The 18813-nt window shown below is 53.1% G+C and overlaps 2 protein-coding genes across 10 annotated transcripts; both read left to right on the top strand.

Annotated features, from left to right (window-relative positions):
- Nucleotides 1-1380: 1380 nt before the first annotated feature.
- On the top strand, nucleotides 1381-11533 carry LOC128919217 (uncharacterized). Of its 9 annotated transcripts, XM_054224398.1 has the most exons (7): nucleotides 4434-4683; nucleotides 5127-5479; nucleotides 5598-5964; nucleotides 6702-6773; nucleotides 7692-7766; nucleotides 8266-8384; nucleotides 10688-11533. In XM_054224398.1, exons 3-7 carry the CDS (start codon nucleotides 5882-5884, stop codon nucleotides 11503-11505), a joined length of 1167 nt encoding a protein of 388 aa, XP_054080373.1. In that variant the 5' UTR covers nucleotides 4434-4683; nucleotides 5127-5479; nucleotides 5598-5881; the 3' UTR covers nucleotides 11506-11533. The 9 variants fall into 9 exon arrangements, with proteins under 9 accessions (XP_054080371.1, XP_054080373.1, XP_054080374.1 ...); XM_054224396.1 differs by lacking the exon at nucleotides 4434-4683 and adding an exon at nucleotides 1381-1440 and having other exon boundaries at nucleotides 5127-5964; XM_054224399.1 differs by lacking the exon at nucleotides 5598-5964 and having other exon boundaries at nucleotides 5127-5207.
- A 369-nt stretch (nucleotides 11534-11902) lies between these two features.
- Nucleotides 11903-15359, top strand: LOC128919219 (leucine-rich repeat-containing protein 37A-like). Its single transcript, XM_054224407.1, has 4 exons — nucleotides 11903-12102; nucleotides 12205-12300; nucleotides 13657-13778; nucleotides 15310-15359. Exons 1-3 carry the CDS (start codon nucleotides 11914-11916, stop codon nucleotides 13675-13677), a joined length of 306 nt encoding a protein of 101 aa, XP_054080382.1. The 5' UTR covers nucleotides 11903-11913; the 3' UTR covers nucleotides 13678-13778; nucleotides 15310-15359.
- Nucleotides 15360-18813: the final 3454 nt, after the last annotated feature.

The following is an 18813-nucleotide window of genomic DNA, read 5'->3' as shown; positions in this document are numbered from 1 at the left end:
TTTCAGGAACAGCGTGGCCAGCAGGACTGGGGCAGTGACCATCTCCCTGTACTCAGCACTGGTGAGGCCCCACCTTGAGTGCTGTGTCCACTTTTGGGCCCCTCACCACAAAAAAAGACATTGAGGGGCTGGAGCGTGTCCGGAGAAAGGCAACGGAGCTGGTGAGGGGTCTGGAGCACGAGTCTTGTGAGGAGCGGCTGAGGGAGCTGGGGGTGTTCAGCCTGGAGAAGAGGAGGCTGAGGGGAGACCTTCTCGCTCTCTACAGCTCCCTGAAAGGAGGGGGTAGCCAGGGGGGGTCGGTCTCTTCTCCCAAGGAACAGGCGATGGGATGAGAGGAAACGGCCTCAAGTTGCGCCAGGGGAGGTTTAGGATGGATATTAGGAAGAAATTCTTCACCGAAAGGTTTATCAAGCATTGGAAGAGGCTGCCCAGGGCAGTGGTGGAGTTGCCATCCCTGGAGGTATTTAAAAGCCGGGCAGACGTGGTGCTGAGGGACATGGGGTAGTGGTGGGTCTTGTCAGAGTTACGTCGATGGTGGGACTCGATGATCTTAAAGGTCGCTTCCAACCTCGACGATTCTATGATTCTGTGATTCTATCTTCCCCTCCTGCACTTCTTATTCCTGATAACCCCATCCCAGACACCCAGGAGAGTCACCGGCAGGAGACAGCTTTGTTCTGGGGGCTCCTGCTGCGGCTCCAAGGGGTGAAGCTGGGCTGGCCGGGCTATTGCATCTCCAGGCAAACTCCGCTTCCACCTCAGTAGCCAGATTTGCAGGGGAAAGGGTTTTCCTGAGGGGTGACAGCGTCAATCATTTCTTTGCAGAGATTTCACTGGCAACTCGATTTCTTCCATCGAAAAACAAGCATGGAGGGAATACCCATGGGCTGAGTCCTTGTAAGTATCCTCTAACATTTAAAGCGTCAGGAGCTCAGGTATTTTCAATCCTTTCGTCTGGTTTTTGAGCCAAGGGTATGATAAGCCCAAGCACCCACACAAACTGTTTCCATCTCAACTCAAAGCTGAGCTGCTCAGCAAGAAACCATTTCCGTCTGAACTCAAAGCTGGGCTGCTCAGCAAGGAGGGGTGTGAATCCCCAGGGCTTCCTAGGACGGCAAAAAATGCCGTGAGCTGTGTCTCTTCCATCCTACGGGACCATCCCTGTGCCTATTTAATCAATGATCAGGCTACACTTAGCTTCAGCAGCCCAGGAGCAAGTGCCTGCTCCTGTGACGAGTGGTGATGATCCCTGTCGTGACTCAGAGAGATGTTTTAGTAAAGCTTCCACGGGATATTTTCCCCTGAAAATTCCACTTCCTCCCGGAATGCAGCTGGTGTTACAGTAAATGTCTGCTTGTCTCATTCCAGGGTCCTCCAGGACAACGTTCTGCGGGCAGTGAAGAGGCATTCACTGGAGGGTCTGCTCCTGCTGAAGCACCTGTAGGTATCATCCCCTGCCCACCATGGTGGGTTACTGCCTCCCCCTCCCTTGGACCCCTACTGCTCGATGCGCCCCCCCCCAACACCCCTCTGCCTTATTCCTCCTCCATTTCGAGCTACAGCCAGAGCAGAGCCGGGTGTCTCGGTGCTGCCATAGTGCCCGGTGGGAGGATTCCCGCAAGGCCATAGCGCAGCTTTCATTTCCCCAAATCCAACCAAGAGGAGGCGGCTGCTGCCCCTTCCCACAGAGATTGGATGACTTGTAGTCAACCCCACGCTAACAGTGACCACTCCCCACACCCTGGGAGATTGCCCCCGGCTCTGTTTATCCGAGGACTGACATTTTTGGGGTGAGAACCACCTAGAACAAGGCAAAACCCACGCATGCCTTGCTTCTGCTAGGGCTTGGGGGGAAAGACCTCGGTTGTGTTGAAGACAGAGCTCCACATTGCTGACCGCTCTTGGGATAGCCCCTCTGGTGGCTATCTGAGGTGGAAAGAGAGAAGCCAGCACTGCCCTTTCCTCTGCTGAAATCCCAGATGGACCGGGGTTGGCAGGTCTCTGCTTCAGCCTCCAGCTCCGAGCAGGACTAACCTCACACCTAGCACAGGGTTTTTCTGTTAAAAATCAATGAGGTTGCTCAGGGCCTTATCCAGCTGAGACCCCCCCCCCTCTTCTTGGAGGAGAAACGAATGCGCATCTACGGATGTCATATGAAATGTCAGATGAAATGGCAACAAGTGCTCTGTCTCTTCCACACCCTGAAAAGGAGCAGAAAAGCATTAGGGTTTTGGTTTTTCTCTTGTTGAAGTTCAGGTTTTTACATATTTTTTGGGGTTTCCTGTGCGGTGCAGGCAAAGGAAGTATGAAACAAGAACGGCAAAATCTTGCCCTGTTCTCTGTCCTCTGCTTGGCCGCTATCACGCTGTCTTTTTCTTATCCTAAAGGCTAAGCAGGAGAAATAAATCCCCCCGTGGAGGCTCAGAGCTGTAGTGCCCAGATCCCAGATTACCTGAGCCTCAGAGGAGACGTGGCTACACTCATTTCTCAACACAAACCTCATGTCAAAGACAAAAATACTACCGTGCAGAAAAACTGACAGCCAAGGAAGCATTGGCTTGGAGTTGGCTCGTGAGGGTCGTGTTTTGAGTCCCGTTCCTCCGTTATTAGAGCAGCTGAAATGAGGACACGGAGACGTGTCCCCAAATCCCCTCTGTTGTAGATCATAGCGAGTATCTCAGCTCCATCACCGTTTGCATTCATAGCGTCATTTGTTGAGTGCGACCCTTACATGCTTGCATTTTTCCCAGAAAAAGGGAGGTTTTGTATTTTCTAGTCCTCGTGTTGGCTTGGAAGGAACCAAATCCAGGGTGGTCTTGGCCTTTCTGGAGCTGCTTTTGCGGTGAGCCAGCCCTAGGGCGGTGTCTAAGCCCTGTCTCAGCGCTGGGGAATGGTGGAAAACAAGGTAGTGCCAGTGCCGGGGCTCGCTGCCCACACCAGCTCCCCCTCCCCGTGGCTTTTTAGCAGGTACGTGTGCCCTACATTGTAGAAAAGAAGGATCCAAGACTTAAAAGCAGGGAGCATGCTCTGCGGGATGTGGGTTGCAGGCTAAACGAGTCCGTTTGGGAAGAAACATGCTGCCAGCCACGCTCCCCTTCCACAAGGCTGAAAACTGAACTCTCCAAAGCACTTCTGAGATCGCACGTGCAAAGACCTTCCTCCCACCGCTCGGCTGCCACCCTGGGAGGTCCGGACCCCGCAGGCAAGAGCTGCGGTTGTTCCCCAACGCTCTCTCTCAACACCCCCTCCAAGCAGCCAGGCCATCTCCTACCGAAGAAACCTTGTGCGTTCGTCTCCTCTAATTTTAGACGCCTAATAATTGCCTGGGATTAAGCTAATTGTTCAGACTCTCTTTATCCGCCATGGAGAGGAACAGGCACTTCCCATTCACCCAAACCATCTCGGGAACTTGTCTGAGGAGGGGCTGAATCACTCCCCAAATGTATTTCTCTCGCGCTGTTTGCTGCAGAACAAGCCCGGGCGGCGAATTCAGGCTGAGACAAGGAACCTTTTGATTTGTAAGGCTAGGCCAGGTGAGTCCCGCAGCTGCTGAGTGTCTACACACATCTCCCAGCAGAGCTGTGCAGGAAAGCGGAGTTTAAGCTACCCCTTCATTCTGCCCTTCCCGAGACTTCCATGTTCTTGATTTTGCATCTTTAATAGGGTCGCTTTAACATAACTTTTTCACCAAAAAAGGGATGAAGAGAAAAATCGTAGAATGTGTTGGGTTGGAAGGGACCTCTGAAGGCCATCTAGTCCAACCCCCTGCAGTGAGCAGGGACATCTGTAACTGGATCAGGTCGCTCAGAGCCTCATCCAGCCTGGCCTTGGATGTCTCCAGGGATGGGGCCTCCACCCCCTCTCTGGGCAACCTGGGCCAGTGTCTCACCACCCTCAGTGTCAAGAACTTCCTCCTAATGGCTGATCTAACCCTGCCCTGCTCTAGTTTAAACCATTGCCCCTCGTCCTATCGCTACGTGCCCTTGCAAACAGCCCCTCCCCAGCTTTCCTGGAGCCCCTTCAGGGATTGGAAGGGACTCTGTCTCCCCGGAGCCTTCTCTTCCCCAGGCTGAACCCCCCCAGCTCTCTCAGCCTGTCCTCACAGGAGAGGTGCTCCAGCCCTCGGATCATCAAAAATAACCCTTTTCGTCACCCAGGTGGTTACCAACCCGTCCCTGAGCCCTCAGACTAGAGGTTCTGTTCCAGCTTTTCTGGCCGACTTCAGCAAGCAAAGCACCGGTGGCACCGGGGAAAGGCAGGTTCCATCCCTGTGGTGCATCCAGAGGTGGGCAAATCGGTGTGGTCCCTGCAAACACATCCTCGGCTGCTAAACCGGGCCTGCGTAAAGCATCTTTTCTGTTATCAGCGAGGAAAATCGCGCCCTAAAATAATTCCGAGTGGGATCAGAGCTAGAAAAAAAAAATCACGGAGATGATAGCCACCTCCAGTCAGGAGGGTTATCACAGGTTACACACCACTGCAAGCTGATATCAGATATAAACACCGCAGGAAACCAGAGCCATGTAACATATATGCTGCCAGCGTCAAAGCAAATGAAAGTAAACAGGACGGTGCAAACGTAATTAACATTTCGCGTTCTAATTTTAACAGGGATTTATCTTTCAATAAAATCCTGTCGCTTGAGGAACATGCTTTTGAGCCACTTCCTTTTTTGCAGCTTATGTGAGTTATAAAAGTTTCTTTCTAGTGTATTTAGTGAAGCCTGTTTGCATTTATAACCCTCCTTGTGCTAGAAAATGTGCCTGCTATTTTTAGCACAGTGACTAAATTTCTCCTGCTAAAAAGACTAACCGAGCTAAAGAGATCGATTGATGCAGATGGCTGGGTGACCCGCAACAGGATGAGAGATCACAGCGTGGTTGTCCAAACGCAGCCATAATCGAAGCCATTTCTTGAAGGCTTGCTGTATCCCGGGGCAGAAATAGATTAAGCACATGTGCACTTCATTTCCTCTCCTTGACAGGTTAAGAAAAAAAATGAGAAAATGGCAGTTTCCTCCCTATTCTACCTTGGATTTGCATATTTCCTACAAATCGATACCGGTTTTGGCTCCAGCTTCCTGTAGGACAGACTCATTTTCTTTCTGTGATCTCCTTTTTCCCCAGAAACCTTAGCGGAAATCTCATCACGCAGATCCGGAACGGCGCTTTCCAGGCACGGCACGGGATGCAGTTTTTAGAGAAGCTGTAAGTCGAACAAGGTCCAAAGGTAGATAAGAGCGGGACTCGGCGGCGACAGCGGGGAAGAGAGGATTTGCTCTCTGCGAAGAACTGAATCCTACCACAGACGTCATCCAGGGTCCACCAAGAGTCTGCAGCCCGAAAGCCGCTTTCTCCTGGGCTGCCCATCTTCTCCGCGGCTTCCTTGAACCAGCATCAGGTTCAAACTGCAGCGGAGAGAGGCCACGGGGACAGATCAGAAATGCTGCGGGAAGGGAGAAGAGGCAGGGGGATGAAGGGTACGGGATGTGACCCGGATTTCTAGCCGGAGATTTCACTTCGCGTATTTGCATTTAAAAGCAAAACATCTCAAAAAACATCCATAAAAAGGAAACTTTGTTCTTTCGGTATCTGGAGAAAACGTGACTTAATCCATAGCGCGTTCTATCAAGAAGCCCTTCCAGGGGCAGGATCACCGTTTCCATCCGGACCTGAAGTAAGTGGGAAGCCAGGGCGTTTTGCCCACCGAGGGTTCACAGACGTAAGGAAAAGCCCACGGTCTCCCTGCGCTTGCTCCTGCAAAGTGCCATGCTTCTCACGTGAGACACCAAATAAGGTGGGATAATAAATTAGGAATGACAATTCCCATCGGACTAGGCCGCAGCTTTGCCTGGCCGGATGCGGTAACAGAGTAAAAGTTTATGGACAGTGGAAATGGAAGAAAATACGGAAAGTTAGACTCCAAAATAACATCAAAGTCCTGGTCAAGGGAAGCAAAGAGAAGGTGTGAGCTGAGGAGGAAAGAAAGAGATGTTGTGTTTTCCAGAAGCAGCACTTCTGGGCTTTTGCTCTTTGAGCTGGAGATAATCAGGACCTGATGTATTTTGTGAATCAGCCCATCAGCATGTGTTCCTGCCTCCAGCCTTCATCCCAGCCCCTTCCTCACACGCCTAGCGCCGAGCCAATTTTTTATCTCCGGGCTGAAATTTCCTATGTTTGTTCTCTACTTGAAAGGAAATTCTTTGGGGAGGTTTGAGCAAAAATTGTTCAGCCAAATCCACATCTGCCATCCATAAAAGCGGGCTGGATCCTTACCAACCATAAGCCTCTTTACACCCCTCGCACAGTAGAGGGGAGCCTGGAAAGCGGATTTCAGTGTAATTCCGCATCAGATCCAACAGGCACAACTCTCTTTGGGCCTCTCTGCTATTCAAAGGGCAGAAATGTGAAGCCTGGCAAAGAGGGAAAACTCCTTGATCACAGAAATATTTTGCAATGATCTAGTGGAAAATCACTTTGATTTCGCTGTGTTTGTACAATTCAGGAACCGCTGGGTTGGTTTTTTTTTTTGACTCTACAGTAAGTGTTTTAACCACCTCCCGTTTCTCCAGTGCCTGCTGATCTTGGCTTTCCAGACTCGTGGGCAAGAGGACACGGGGACACGCTGTCCCCACGTCCCCCTACCCACCCAGCTCCCGTCCTTCCCATCACCCCCTCACAGCGGTGTGTTGTGTTTTTCAGGACCCTAAGCCATAACCCCCCGTCCGTTATTGCTGACACATCGTTCTTCGAGCTGCCTTCCGTCAAATATCTGTAAGTATTGACTAAATTTTACGAGATTAATACAGATCGTTGTCTCTATCAAGTGCCCGATTGTCAGGAAAGCAGAGATCCAGCAGCAGATCTCACTTTTCTCCCAACTTTATTCTGCTGGAGGCAAAAATAACCCCAGCACTGGCAGAGCGAGGCAAAGGCCAAGCGGTCCCGGTGTGTTCCCAGCTGCAAAGCAACCAAGGAGCCGGGACGCACAGACGCCAAGGTCTGGGGTTGTGGGGTGGCCTGAAGGGTGTGGGAATGCCCCTCGCCCCTGCTTGGGTGCTGAGAAGGTGGGATCCTGGTCTTTGGGGTGCTCATGCCGGCAGTCCTGGGCTCCTGCGCACCCCACATCCCCGCCCCGCTGCCTTGACGCAGCTCAGGGCAGGGGATGTCTGTGTTCATCACAATTCACAGCATCCGATGGCTCCTGCTCGCATCGATGTGACTCCTCGGGGAGGAAGACATGCAGGGTTTTTGCAGAGGTCCTTCCTGCTGGCAGCCCTGCTATCCCACAGATACCCTTTGCTTTCTGCTCAGCACATTTTCTCTTTTCACTGTTATAATCTCTCTTCCCACGGTCACAGTGGATTCATCCTCTTGGGCAAGAAGCGTCTCCCTCCGAGGGCTGGAGCTGCACTCATGGAGAGCAGGAGGAGGGGTTTTGAGCCAGGGAATCCTTTCAGTTTGCATTTATCTCCCACGAGAGCTGCGGGATCCCCTCCTGAATCAGACCCCATGGTTAGGAACAGGTCAAAGCAGAAAGACGATAGGTTTTTGAGTCATTTCTGTTTGATTAGGCAGAAGTGGATCCCCCTGCGAACACCACCACAATCACCAGGGACCTCTTCTTCTTCTCAGAGCAGAGTCCTGGTAACGCGGCCTGAAAAATTAATGCGGTTTTTCAAATCCTTTCAGAGACCTGGGTGCGACAGAAGTGACTCAGCAGACATTGCTCACGCTCCTCCTGACAACAGTCCGCTTGGAAAGGCTGTGAGTACGCAGGGACTCGGTCCCAGCTGCCAGCAGATCGTAATTGCTGGAACAAAGGGTCTGCCTGGGAGACAAACCAGCTCGCCACTAAATCAGAATAACCCCAGTGAGCCTAAGGTTTGCTATTTACTTTTGAGAACCTCCCAAACTCACCTCCTACGAAACGGAATCTCACCTTTTAGATCACATTTTCCAGGTTTTTCGAAGGGAAGTTTTAAATCAAGGTGGGGCGTGTTTCTGTTTCAAACAGTGTTTTGGGATCGGTTCCATTTTCAAAGGTAAAATCAACATTTTGATGCCACCGGAGAAGCCTATTTTCTATTTGAATCCTCTCCTAGACCTTTGGAGAACGTATTTGTCCATCGGAACGGTGGGGTGGGAAGTTTTCCAGAGCCGTAGAAGAAATCCAAGCAAAACTGTGATCTGTGTGTTACCTGAGTTGGACTCAGAGACAGGGATTGAGATGCTGGGTTTTTCTCCAGTAACCTCTTATCTTTAGCAAACTGCCCGGTGACATGGCCTGCTGCCTCTGCCAGGAGAAACCCACCACCGAAACCCCCTGCAGGACCATCAAGTTCCACTGCAAGAACCTGTGCTCCGCCAGCGCTCCCCACTGCGGTAGGCTTCCCCATGACGTAGACTCCCCAAATCTGCCCCTTTTCCTCTAGCTTTAGTAGCATGGCCCTATTTTGTGTGGTTTCCCAGGCAGCGTTGGTCACTTCGATGTCATCAGTCCAGCCCGGTGGCCCCTGGCCAGTTCCAGGGACACTAAATCTGAGCAGATTTAATGAGTTGAGCACAGATTTAGTGAGCTGAGCACACCTAGAGGAGCTCCGTCCGTGCGAGGCCTTTAAATCAGCCAGTGCAGGGAGCTCAGGTGAGACCTGGGAGGCCCCTGACTCTGCTCCCGGAGCCACAGGCACAAAAATCTCCCCCTTGAGCCTATGACTTGGAAAAAACAAGGGTTGAAAAGTTACTAGTGATTGCACATATCTTCTGTGTCAAATACTATCTTGAGAAGAAATAGCTTGCTGGGCTAAACAAACACACGAGCTTCCAATCCACACAGCGCATCTAGCCAAGGCAATCATGCGTTCCCAGTACCCTTCCCAAGTGCTGGAAGGCACCGTCTGCTCATAAGGCCTCCAAATCCCCCCTGACAACCTCCCGAGCCTTTCCAGTGCCACCATACCTTGGCTAACCACAGCTCAGCGGCGAGAGGGGTCCCAGACACAGCACAGACGTGGCCAAAGGGCCCGGTGATGTTTGCATTGCTCTGGTAAGGTGCCGAGCTGCACCTCAAACCTGCCACCCACACTGGAAACCCCCAAAACTGAGCATGGATGCCCCCCGGCAGACTCTATAGAACCCTCCTGTGATGTTAGAGCATGTTGGAAGGGGGCAGGGATATACAGGCTCCAAAACTTGCCTGGGTGACCCCCGCAGACAATTGCCTGGTCTCTCTGTCACCCTGCTCCCCATGGGCAGCAGAGAGGACAGGAACCCCGGTCTCCTTCACAGGGCATTAGGGGAACACCGAGCATCGTTATTCTCTCGTTAGCCTGGGCAGCGTGAGCAATGCGCTGGCCCGCTCCATCTTTGCAAGGGGTAACAAATCGGAGACAAGCTGGAGTTCTGCAAATAGGTACAGGAAGGTCCCCGAGTAACTCATTTTCAAACTGGAGCTGGACAAGTGAGCCTAACCTCGAGAAGGCTCCGAGGAGACCTTGGAGCCCCTTCCAGTACCCAAAGGGGGCCTACAGGAAGGATGGGGAGGGATTCTGGATCAGGGAGTGTAATGATAGGACACGGGGTAACGGCCTTAAACTGGAAGAGGGGAGATTTAGATGAGATCTGAGGAAGAAATTCTTTGCTGTGAGGGTGGTGAGCCCCTGGCCCAGGTTGCCCAGAGAAGCTGTGGCTGCCCCATCCCTGGAGGGGTTCAAGGCCAGGTTGGACGGGGCTTGGAGCAACCTGGGCTGGTGGGAGGTGTCCCTGCCCAGGGCAGGGGGTGGCAATGGATGATCTTTAAGGTCCCTTCCAAACCGAACCATTCTGCGATTCTGTGAAAACAGGCTGCTAAGCCATTTAGGGCTAGGTACCTCAAAGGTATTTATGTGTCTGATTTCCTATCATTTTAACAGGGAAAAAAAAGGCCTAAATACCTTCGCAATCTGTAAATATTCTTGACCATGTCACCCTGCCTCTGGCACGAGGCTATCTGCAAAGCAGGATTAGAGATAAGGGTGTGTTTGCAGCCTTGGTGTGGGACTCTTCAAGACTTATCCTGGCTCTGCAGACTCAGCGGGTGCCCTCCTGGGCCGTTTGCGTGGCTCTGGGTCAAATCCCCAACATTTTCCACTTCTTCTAGGCCAGGGTGATGGGAGCTGCACCCACCAGCAGCGAAAAAGCTCTCCGTTATCGGGGGCTCGCTCTGACTGCAGCTTGTGGCAGACCACAATATTTTAACATGAAATATCCCAGGTTTTCCTGACCGCAGGGAGAAGGGCTGGTCGGGATAACTGCTCAGGGACAAACACCGTGTCTCTGGGTGTTCTGCTTTCCAGGCTCGCTCCCAGTTTAAAAGCTTTATGGTGATTTTAGCAACTCAACACTGGCTCGTATCGAGCTGTGGGAAACTCTCCGACAGCAAACCCATTCCCCCGGGATGCTTCCCATCGATCCAAAGAGACCCCTGGGAGAGACCAGAAAAGAAACATCTATCTGTTCTGCCCCATGAGATAATCTGATTGATTTAACAAGATTTTTTCCCCGTCTGTAACACGTCCACCCTTCAGTTCACGCACTTCCCTGTCTTAAAGCCGAGCGCCTGCTGCTTGGGGTAAACCTTTGACCCTGTGTTTTGGCAGAAAGCTTCTTGTGATGCCGAGCCACCGATCTGCTCTCTCGGTGTTTTACAGCTCGCGCGGCTCCTCTGGCAGAGACACAAGGAGAAATAATAGAAGCCGTACAATCCAGGAAACTGAGCGTCAGCACGGTGTTGAACCTCAAGCCCAAGGAGCCTTCGCTCGGAGAGCATGAAACTGTAACGCTTGCGGTTGTCCTGAGCCTGACCAGCACTGACGGTGATCTCAGTAACCCCCACGATCACATTTCTGGAACAAATTCATATTCCCCTCAGCAGCTATCCAGGCAGGAACGTAAAACCAGTACGGAGCTGATGCTGATGCTGCACAGCGCTCAGCGCATGGGCTGGACCAGTGAAACTGCTATGAGGAAACTCTATTTTCTAGACAAGGCGCTAGTGGCCGAGCTGAAGAAGCAGCTGCACAAGGCTAAAATCGTCGTGACTGTGAAAAACATCGTCTCAGCCCTGCCAGCGCCTGGCGTGCTGAAGCAGGAGGTGCAGGAGATCCCGGCAGCGGAGGGAGAGACAACCTGGGTAAAAAAGCAGCATGACGTAGGTTTGAACCGTGCAACATTGAACCCCTGGGAAGCAGCTGGCAGGTTAAACCCCACTGACAACCTCTCGGTCTTCAGACAACGCAAAATATCCACACCTCCTTCAAAACATTCCCTTTCCCACTCCCCAGTGGAGGCCCCTCATTTATCTGGGTCTTGTAACATTCAAAATTATTCCGATACTGTGGAACAGACCAAGAAAACTCCTGGGATGGAGGATGTGGAGGATGTAGAAGATGCAGAGGAGGCACCATCTCCAAGCAGGACTATGTTTGGACTTACAGGAAGCACAAGCAGGAGGACAGCCCGTATCTGAATAAAAGCACTCAGCTTTTCTCCAAGACGTGTGGCAACGTGAATCCAGAGGAAGAGCCCACAGCGACAGCAAGTAAAGCAGAGACTAAACACAAAACAGCATTTTTTTGATACGCTGTTGGTTAACGACAGCCCCCCCACTGCAAGCAGCGTGCTAGAGGACACTGCTGAAGAAAAGGGTTCTTCTCTAGGTGGGCATTTACCAGCCATCCCTCAAGCCACAAAAACACATTGTAAGCAACAAAAGGAAGGATCCGGTTTCCTCAATAAACCAGGTAGCTCCGACAGCCCGGACGATGCGCTGGTTCAAGGAGACCTCTTTGAAACCAAGGTCAACCATGACCTGCGCTTGCTCATCCCCAACGAAGCGCTGCGGACGTTCATCGCCCAGGTGGCATGAACCCTGAGGATGGACTGCCGCCGGCCCGAGCTCCAGCTGGCCTGTGCAAAGATGGTCTCGAAGACGGGGCTGCTCGTAAAGCTGCTCAGCGAGGGGCAAGATGACCAGGCAGCCTCTGCTGTCACAGGCCAGTGTCTCCTGGAAGGGAACATTTCCAACGGCACAGCCAAGGAAACGGGCAGGAAATTCACAGGGAAGGTAGGAGAGATACTGGGCGTTGCTGGACACGTCCTTCTGGACAACGGGGAACGGAAGGAGCAACTCTCTCTCCCCTCCTGATTTTCTCTTCTTTGCTCCCAGTTGAAAGCAGAGTACACCTTGGGTGATGGGTTCCCGTTATCAATGTTGGTGTCCATCATGATTGTGATTATTCTCACAGCGATTTGTCTTCTCGTGGTAAGCCAGTCACTTGTTTGACAGACAGCTGTCAGTCAAGCCTTGTAGCTGGAGTGCACCGGGGCAGGGTGGTGCCTCCCCACACGGATTCTGAGCCCCGGGGTGCCGATGCGAATGCCCGTGGCTAGCACAGGAGATGTTCTTCCAACCTTCGAGCTGGTCACGGCATCCATGCAGCTCAGTGCGGCTTCAAGCCTGCTTGGAGGGGATTGTCTTGGCATCTAGATGATCTTTAAGGTTCCTTCCAACCCAAACCATTCTATGATTCCGTGATCTGTAGCTCTGCTTTGCAGTTTTCCGAACAGCTTCCTTGAGCGGGGCTGCGGCACGTTCCCAACCCAGCCTCTCCCATCAGCCCTTCCCTGAGTTTTATCCCGCAATCCCAACCCTACAGAGTCACCTCCCAGGCTCTTCTCCTGACCCTGGCCTGCTCTCCTGCCCACACTGATTGCTTTCAGCCATGCAGCGATTCCCCTGCTGCCTTCCCTCTTGCCAAAATCACAGAATAGAATCGTAGAATTAAATCACAGAATCGTTTGTTGGAAGGGACCTTAAAGCTCATGCAACCCCGCTGCCCTGGGCAGGGACACCTCCCACCAGCCCAGGTTGCTCCAAGCCCCGTCCAACCTGGCCTTGAACCCCTCCAGGGATGGGGCAGCCACAGCTTCTCTGGGCAACCTGGGCCAGGGGCTCACCACCCTCACAGGAAAGAATTTCCTCCTCAGATCTCATCTAAATCTCCCCTCTTCCAGTTTTAAACCCTTCCCCCTCGTCCTATCACTCCATGCCCTTGTAAAAAGTCCCTCACCAGCTTTCTTGGAGGTACTGTTCAGATACTGGAAAGCTGCTCTAAGGTCTCCCCAGAGTCTTCTCCTCTCCAGGCTGAACACCCCCAACTCAACTCTCCCAGCCTGTCCTCTGGAAGGACAAAATCAAGTCCTTCAGCAAGGCGTGATGGCTCCGCGTGGGTCAGGGCAGTGGGACAGGCTGTGGGGAGGACCCAGGGTGCCCACAGGCTTTCAGCCCCCATTTGGGGCCCTTCTCGGAAAACAAAACAAAACGGAACAAAACAAAACGGCTTTTATTTCTTTAAAACCCGACCTACGTGTTTCAGGCTGGGGTTAAATCGGAGGGGAGCACCCTGCAAAACGCCGCGCAGATAAGAAAGGCAGACATAAACACTGCTGAGATTAGGAGAGCTCTGGGAGTTCGGGTCATTCCGGAGGCAGGGAAAAGCAGGGAGTTGGGAAGGGAGGATGGGCTCTTTCTAAAATCATGGCTGCTGGTACAGGCTTGCACGTGTATATAACGGGCTCGGTTGGAGGAAGAACCTTTTGGCCTCCCTTGTTTTTGCAGAGTACGACGAGAAAATCCTGATGTTACAAGTCACTCTCCCCCTCTCTCCTTCACCAGGCTTGCTCCCAAAAAAATGCAGCTGCTTCCCAACACCGAAGTACCACTAAATCACAACCGAAAAGGTAACGAACCCCTGCATCGTGCCACTGCTGTGTCATGAATGATCTTTACTCCTAACAGCACCTAATCCCTGAGCCCCGGGCATGTGGGCACCGAAGACTCACCAGATTAGGTTAAAAACACAGAGCTTTTTTAAGGCACCCAGAGAAGGGACCCCAAAGCTGTGAGCTCACATCTCAGGCAGCTGCACCCTGGATGTGGTGGATGTCTTTGGCCCCGGGCTCCCATGTGGTCCCACGTCCCTGCAACCACACTACCCAGCCCCGAGGAAATGCCTCCCCGCTCTGGTTCCCATCAAAACTCTTCTCTGGTGCCAGCTCAGCCCTATTTCGTAGCACCTTAGAATCACAGAATGGTTTGGGTGGGAAGGGACCTTAAAGACCATCTCATTCCACCCCCTGCCCTGGGCAGGGACACCTCCCACCAGCCCAGGTTGCTCCAAGCCCCGTCCAACCTGGCCTTGAACCCCTCCAGGGATGGGGCAGCCACAGCTTCTCTGGGCAACCTGGGCCAGGGGCTCACCACCCTCAGAGGGAAAAATTTCTTACTAATAACTAACCTAAATCTCCCCTCTTCCAGCTTCAAACCCTTCCCCCTCGTCCCATGGCTCCCCTCCCTGCTCCAGAGTCCCTCCCCAGCTTTCCTGGAGCCCCTTTAGGGACTGGAAGGGGCTCCAAGGTCTCCCCGGAGCCTTCTCTTCCCCAGGCTGAACCCCCCCAGCTCTCTCAGCCTGTCCCCACAGCAGAGGGGCTCCAGCCCTCCCAGCATCTCCGGGGCCTCCTCTGGCCCCGCTCCAACAGCTCCGTGTCCTTCTGCTGTTGGTGCCCCAGAGCTGGAGGCAGCGCTGCAGGGGGGTCTCCCCCGAGGGGAGCAGGGGGCAGAATCACCTCTCTGGATCTGCTGGCGACGGTTCTTTTGATGCTCTGGAACCCTCAGCACAAGAAGGACACGGAGCTGTTGGAGCGGGGCCAGAGGAGGCCCCGGAGATGCTGGGAGGGCTGGAGCCCCTCTGCTGTGGGGACAGGCTGAGAGAGCTGGGGGGGTTCAGCCTGGGGAAGAGAAGGCTCCGGGGAGACCTTGGAGCCCCTTCCAGTCCCTAAAGGGGCTCCAGGAAAGCTGGGGAGGGGCTGTTCACAAGGGCATGTAGCGATAGGCCGGGGGGCAATGGTTTAAACTAGAGCAGGGCGGGTTTAGATCAGGCATTAGGAAGAAGTTCTTTCCGCTGAGGGTGGTGAGACACTGGCCCAGGTTGCCCAGAGAGGGGGTGGAGGCCCCATCCCTGGAGACATTCAAGGCCAGGCTGGATGAGGCTCTGAGCGACCTGATCTAGTTACAGATGTCCCTGCTCACTGCAGGGGGTTGGACTAGATGGCCTTGAGAGGTCCCTTCCCACCCAACACGTTCTGTGATTCTGTGATTTTGCAGCGCTGTAGATGCCACCCATCCCACATTAGCTGCAGCCCCGGCAGCACAACCTTCCTGCTGGTAACTGCCCCCACTTTTTATCCTGCTTTTCCTCTTTTTTCCCCCCAGATTCTTTCAAAAACTCCTGCCCCGGGCACGGAGCGTGGAGGAGGATGGCGTCAGAGCGCAGGTAAGGGCAGGGAGCGTGTCTGGCCGCTGCCCGCGCCACTGGCCGCTCCGCAGCCTGCCCCTACGACCTTCCCTCCCTGGTGTCCCCAGGGCTGACGCCAGCCCCGGGGCAGCCCCGAGGGGGGTCCCTCCGCGCCAGGGTGGATGTGGGACCTGCACCAGCTCCTCACCTCCCAGCAGGAACGGGCCCTGGCCCAGCCGCGCGACTGGAATGCCCCAGAGGAGGAGGAGGAGGAGGAGGAGATGGAGATCTTCAACAGGGCCCAGCGACGCTAAGGGGGACGGGGACGGGGACGGCGGCTGTTGCGCGGCCCTGGCGTGGGCACTGCTGAGCCCGCCCGGCGCCGCCGTTTCCTGGGTGTTATTTCCTTGGTTCCTTCCTCAAACGGTATTTCCTCAGCGTTCTTTTCTCAGCTCTTATCTCCTTGGTTATTTCCTTGGATGTTATTCCCTTGCGATTATTTCCTTGGCTGTTATGGCCTTGGCTGTTTCCCCGGCTGTTTCCTCAGATGTTATTTCCTTGGCTGTTACTTCCTTGGCTAATATTTCCTTGCCGTTATTTCCTTGTTATGTCCTCGGATGTTATTTCCTCGGCTTCTGTTTCCTTACCGTTATTTCCTTGGCCATTATTTCCTTGGCTATTTCCTTGGATGTTATTTCCTCAGCTTCTATTTCCTTGGCCGTTATTTCCTTGGCCATTATTTCTTTGGCTCCTTCCCCGGATATTATTTCCTTGCTGTTATTTTCTCGGCAGTTATTTCTTTGGCCGGTATTTCCTTGGTTATTTCCTCGGATGTTATTTCCTTGGCTGTTATTTCCTTGGCTGTTATTTCCTTGGCTGATATTTCCTTGCCGTTATTTCCTTGTTATTTTTTTGGATGTTATTTCCTCGGATATTATTTCCTTGCCCTTATTTCCTTAGCCATTATTTCCTTGGCTATTTCCTCGGATATTATTTCCTTGCCGTTATTTCCTTGGCCATTATTTCCTTGGCTATTTCCTCGGATATTATTTCCTTGCCGTTATTTCCTTGGCCATTATTTCCTTGGCTATTTCCTCGGATATTATTTCCTTGCTGTTATTTCCTTGGCAGTTATTTCCTTGGCCATTATTTCCTTAGTTATTTCCTCGGATGTTATTTCCTTGGCTGTCATTTCCTTGACCATTATTTCCTTGGCTGTTTCCTCAGACGTTATTTCCTCGCTGTTATTTCCTTGGTTATTTCCTTGGATGTAATTTCCTTGGCTGTTTCCTTGGCTGTTATTCCCTTGGCTGTTATTCCCTTGGATATTATTTCCTTGCTGTTATTTCCTCAGAAGTTATTTCCTTGGCTGTTATTTCCTCGCTGTAATTTCCTCGTTATTTCCTTGGCTGTTATCTCCTTGACCGCTCTTTCCTTGACCATTTCCTTGGCTGTTATTTCCCGGGATGGCCTTTCCTTGCCGTGACCCCGACCGATGCCGGCAGCGCCCGCAGCAGCCGCGCAGGGGGGACACACGCCACCCCCCCGCCCCGACGCCCTGTGGCTCCCCTGCACCCCGAGAGCGACGGTCCCCCTGCACGGAGGGGGACGGGGGGGACGCTGCGGGCGCCGTGCGCTCGGGACCCCCAGAGCTCACCCCGGCGGGGTGGGACCGGGCGGCTGCAAGGATTCCCAACACGCGTGGGACACGCTCCCGCGGGAAGGGACGTCCCCACGGGGTGGCGTGGGGTGTCCGAGGCCGTCACGGTTGTCGGAGGACAGGGAAGCGCTGCCGAAGTCACCGTGAAAACCCGGCGGGTTTTCACCCAAAGCATCCTGCGAGCAGGGGGGAAGCGCACACGCGTGTGTCCAGGCCTGCACACGCATGCACACGCGTGTGTCGCAGCCGTGAATGGACGGTGGGGAGGTGGCTCTGCCCGGGGAGAGCACCAACCCCAGCCTGTGACACCCATGTGCGCACGTGAGCAGGCGTGTTCAGGCGTGTGCAGGCGTGTGCAGGCATGTGCGAGTACACACGTGTGGGCAGGGGTCTGGTGAGCCTGCCTGGGCACGTCTGTCCATGCGTGTGCAGACGTGTGCCCGCTCGGGCGTGTGTCTGTGCACCTGTGCCTGCCACACGTGCGCTCGTGTGTCTGCTTGTGCGTGTGCTCACGTGTGTTTGCATGTGTGCGTGCACATGTGGCTTCATGCACACGTGTGCCTGCCATGTGTGTGCACGTGTGTGCTCGTGTGTACATGTGGGCGCGTGCGTTTGCACGTGTGTATGAACATGAGTGTGCGTGTGTGTGCGTGTGTATTTATTTGCACAGGTGTCTGAGCGTGTGTGGATCTGCGCACGTGTGTGCACGTGTGTTTGCATGTGTGTATGAGGATGTGTGTGCATGTGTGTATGTGTGCACGTGTGTTTGTGTGTATGAGCATGTGTGTGTGTGCATGTATGTGTGCGCGTGTGTGCGTGTGTGTATTTCCACATGTGCGTGAGCATGTGTGCGTTTGAAAATGTTTGTGCACGTGTGTTTGCATGTGTGTATGAGCATATGTGTGTATGCGTGTGTGCACGTGTGTTTGCATGTGTGAACGAGTGTGCGTGTGTAGGCATGTGTGCACGTGCGTATGAGCAGGTATGTGTGTGTATGCGTGTGTGCACATGTTTTGGATGCGTGTGCATGCGTGCATTTGTGCTCCTGTGTGCGTGCACGCGTGTATTTCCACATGTGTATGAGCATGTGTGCATTTGCAAACGTGTGTGTGCACGTGTGTTTGCATGTGGGTATGAGGATGCGTGTGCATGTGTGCACGTGTGTGTGCATTTATGAACGTGTGTCCATGTGTGTGCATGTGTGCACGTGTGTGTGCATGTATGTGCATGTGTGTGTGCATGTGTGTGTGCGTATTTCCACGTGTATGAGCACGTGTGCATTTGCAAATGTGTGTGCGTGTGTGCACGTGTGTTTGCACGTGTGTATGAGGGTGTGTGTGCATGTGTGTACATATGTTTGCGCATCTAAACGTGTGCATGTGTGTACGTGTTTGCACGTGTATGAGCATGTATGCGTGCACGTGTTTGCACATATGTGCATGTGTGCATGTGTGTGCATGTGTGTGTGCGTATTTCCACGTGTGTATGAGCATGTGTGCATTTGCAAATGTGTGCATGCATGCACACACACACGCACACACATCCCCATACATGCAAACACATGTGCACGTGTGTTCGCATGTATGAACGTGTGCATGTGCGTGTCTGCACGTGTTTGCATGTATGAGCATGTATGTGTACGTGCATGCGTACGTGCATGTGTGTGTGCATGTGTAAACATGTGCATGTGTGTACATGTTTGCACGTGCGTTTGCGTGTATGATCATGTATGTGTGTGTGTGCGTGTGTGCACGTGTTTTGGAGGGATGTGCATGTGTGCATTTGTGCACGTGTGTGTGCGCGTACTTCCACATGTGTATGA

The sequence above is a fragment of the Rissa tridactyla genome, chromosome 19 (assembly GCF_028500815.1).
Source record: "Rissa tridactyla isolate bRisTri1 chromosome 19, bRisTri1.patW.cur.20221130, whole genome shotgun sequence".
NCBI lineage: Eukaryota > Metazoa > Chordata > Aves > Charadriiformes > Laridae > Rissa > Rissa tridactyla.
Note: the sequence above shows the minus strand (reverse complement) of the source record. Positions and strands in the feature narration are given on the sequence as shown.

What these genes read in the sequence shown, in the direction of transcription:
- LOC128919217 (XM_054224396.1), top strand. Translation starts at nt 5,882, where the DNA reads ATGGACAGTGGAAATGGAAGAAAATACGGAAAGTTAGACTCCAAAATA. An exon ending in CTGCCTTCCGTCAAATATCT is followed by an intron (nt 6,774 to 7,691) that starts GTAAGTATTGAC and finishes AAATCCTTTCAG; the next exon opens with AGACCTGGGTGCGACAGAAG. An exon ending in CGCCAGCGCTCCCCACTGCG is followed by an intron (nt 8,385 to 10,687) that starts GTAGGCTTCCCC and finishes GGTGTTTTACAG; the next exon opens with CTCGCGCGGCTCCTCTGGCA.
- LOC128919219 (XM_054224407.1), top strand. Translation starts at nt 11,914, where the DNA reads ATGGACTGCCGCCGGCCCGAGCTCCAGCTGGCCTGTGCAAAGATGGTC. An exon ending in GCAGGAAATTCACAGGGAAG is followed by an intron (nt 12,103 to 12,204) that starts GTAGGAGAGATA and finishes CTTTGCTCCCAG; the next exon opens with TTGAAAGCAGAGTACACCTT. An exon ending in CAGCGATTTGTCTTCTCGTG is followed by an intron (nt 12,301 to 13,656) that starts GTAAGCCAGTCA and finishes TTGTTTTTGCAG; the next exon opens with AGTACGACGAGAAAATCCTG.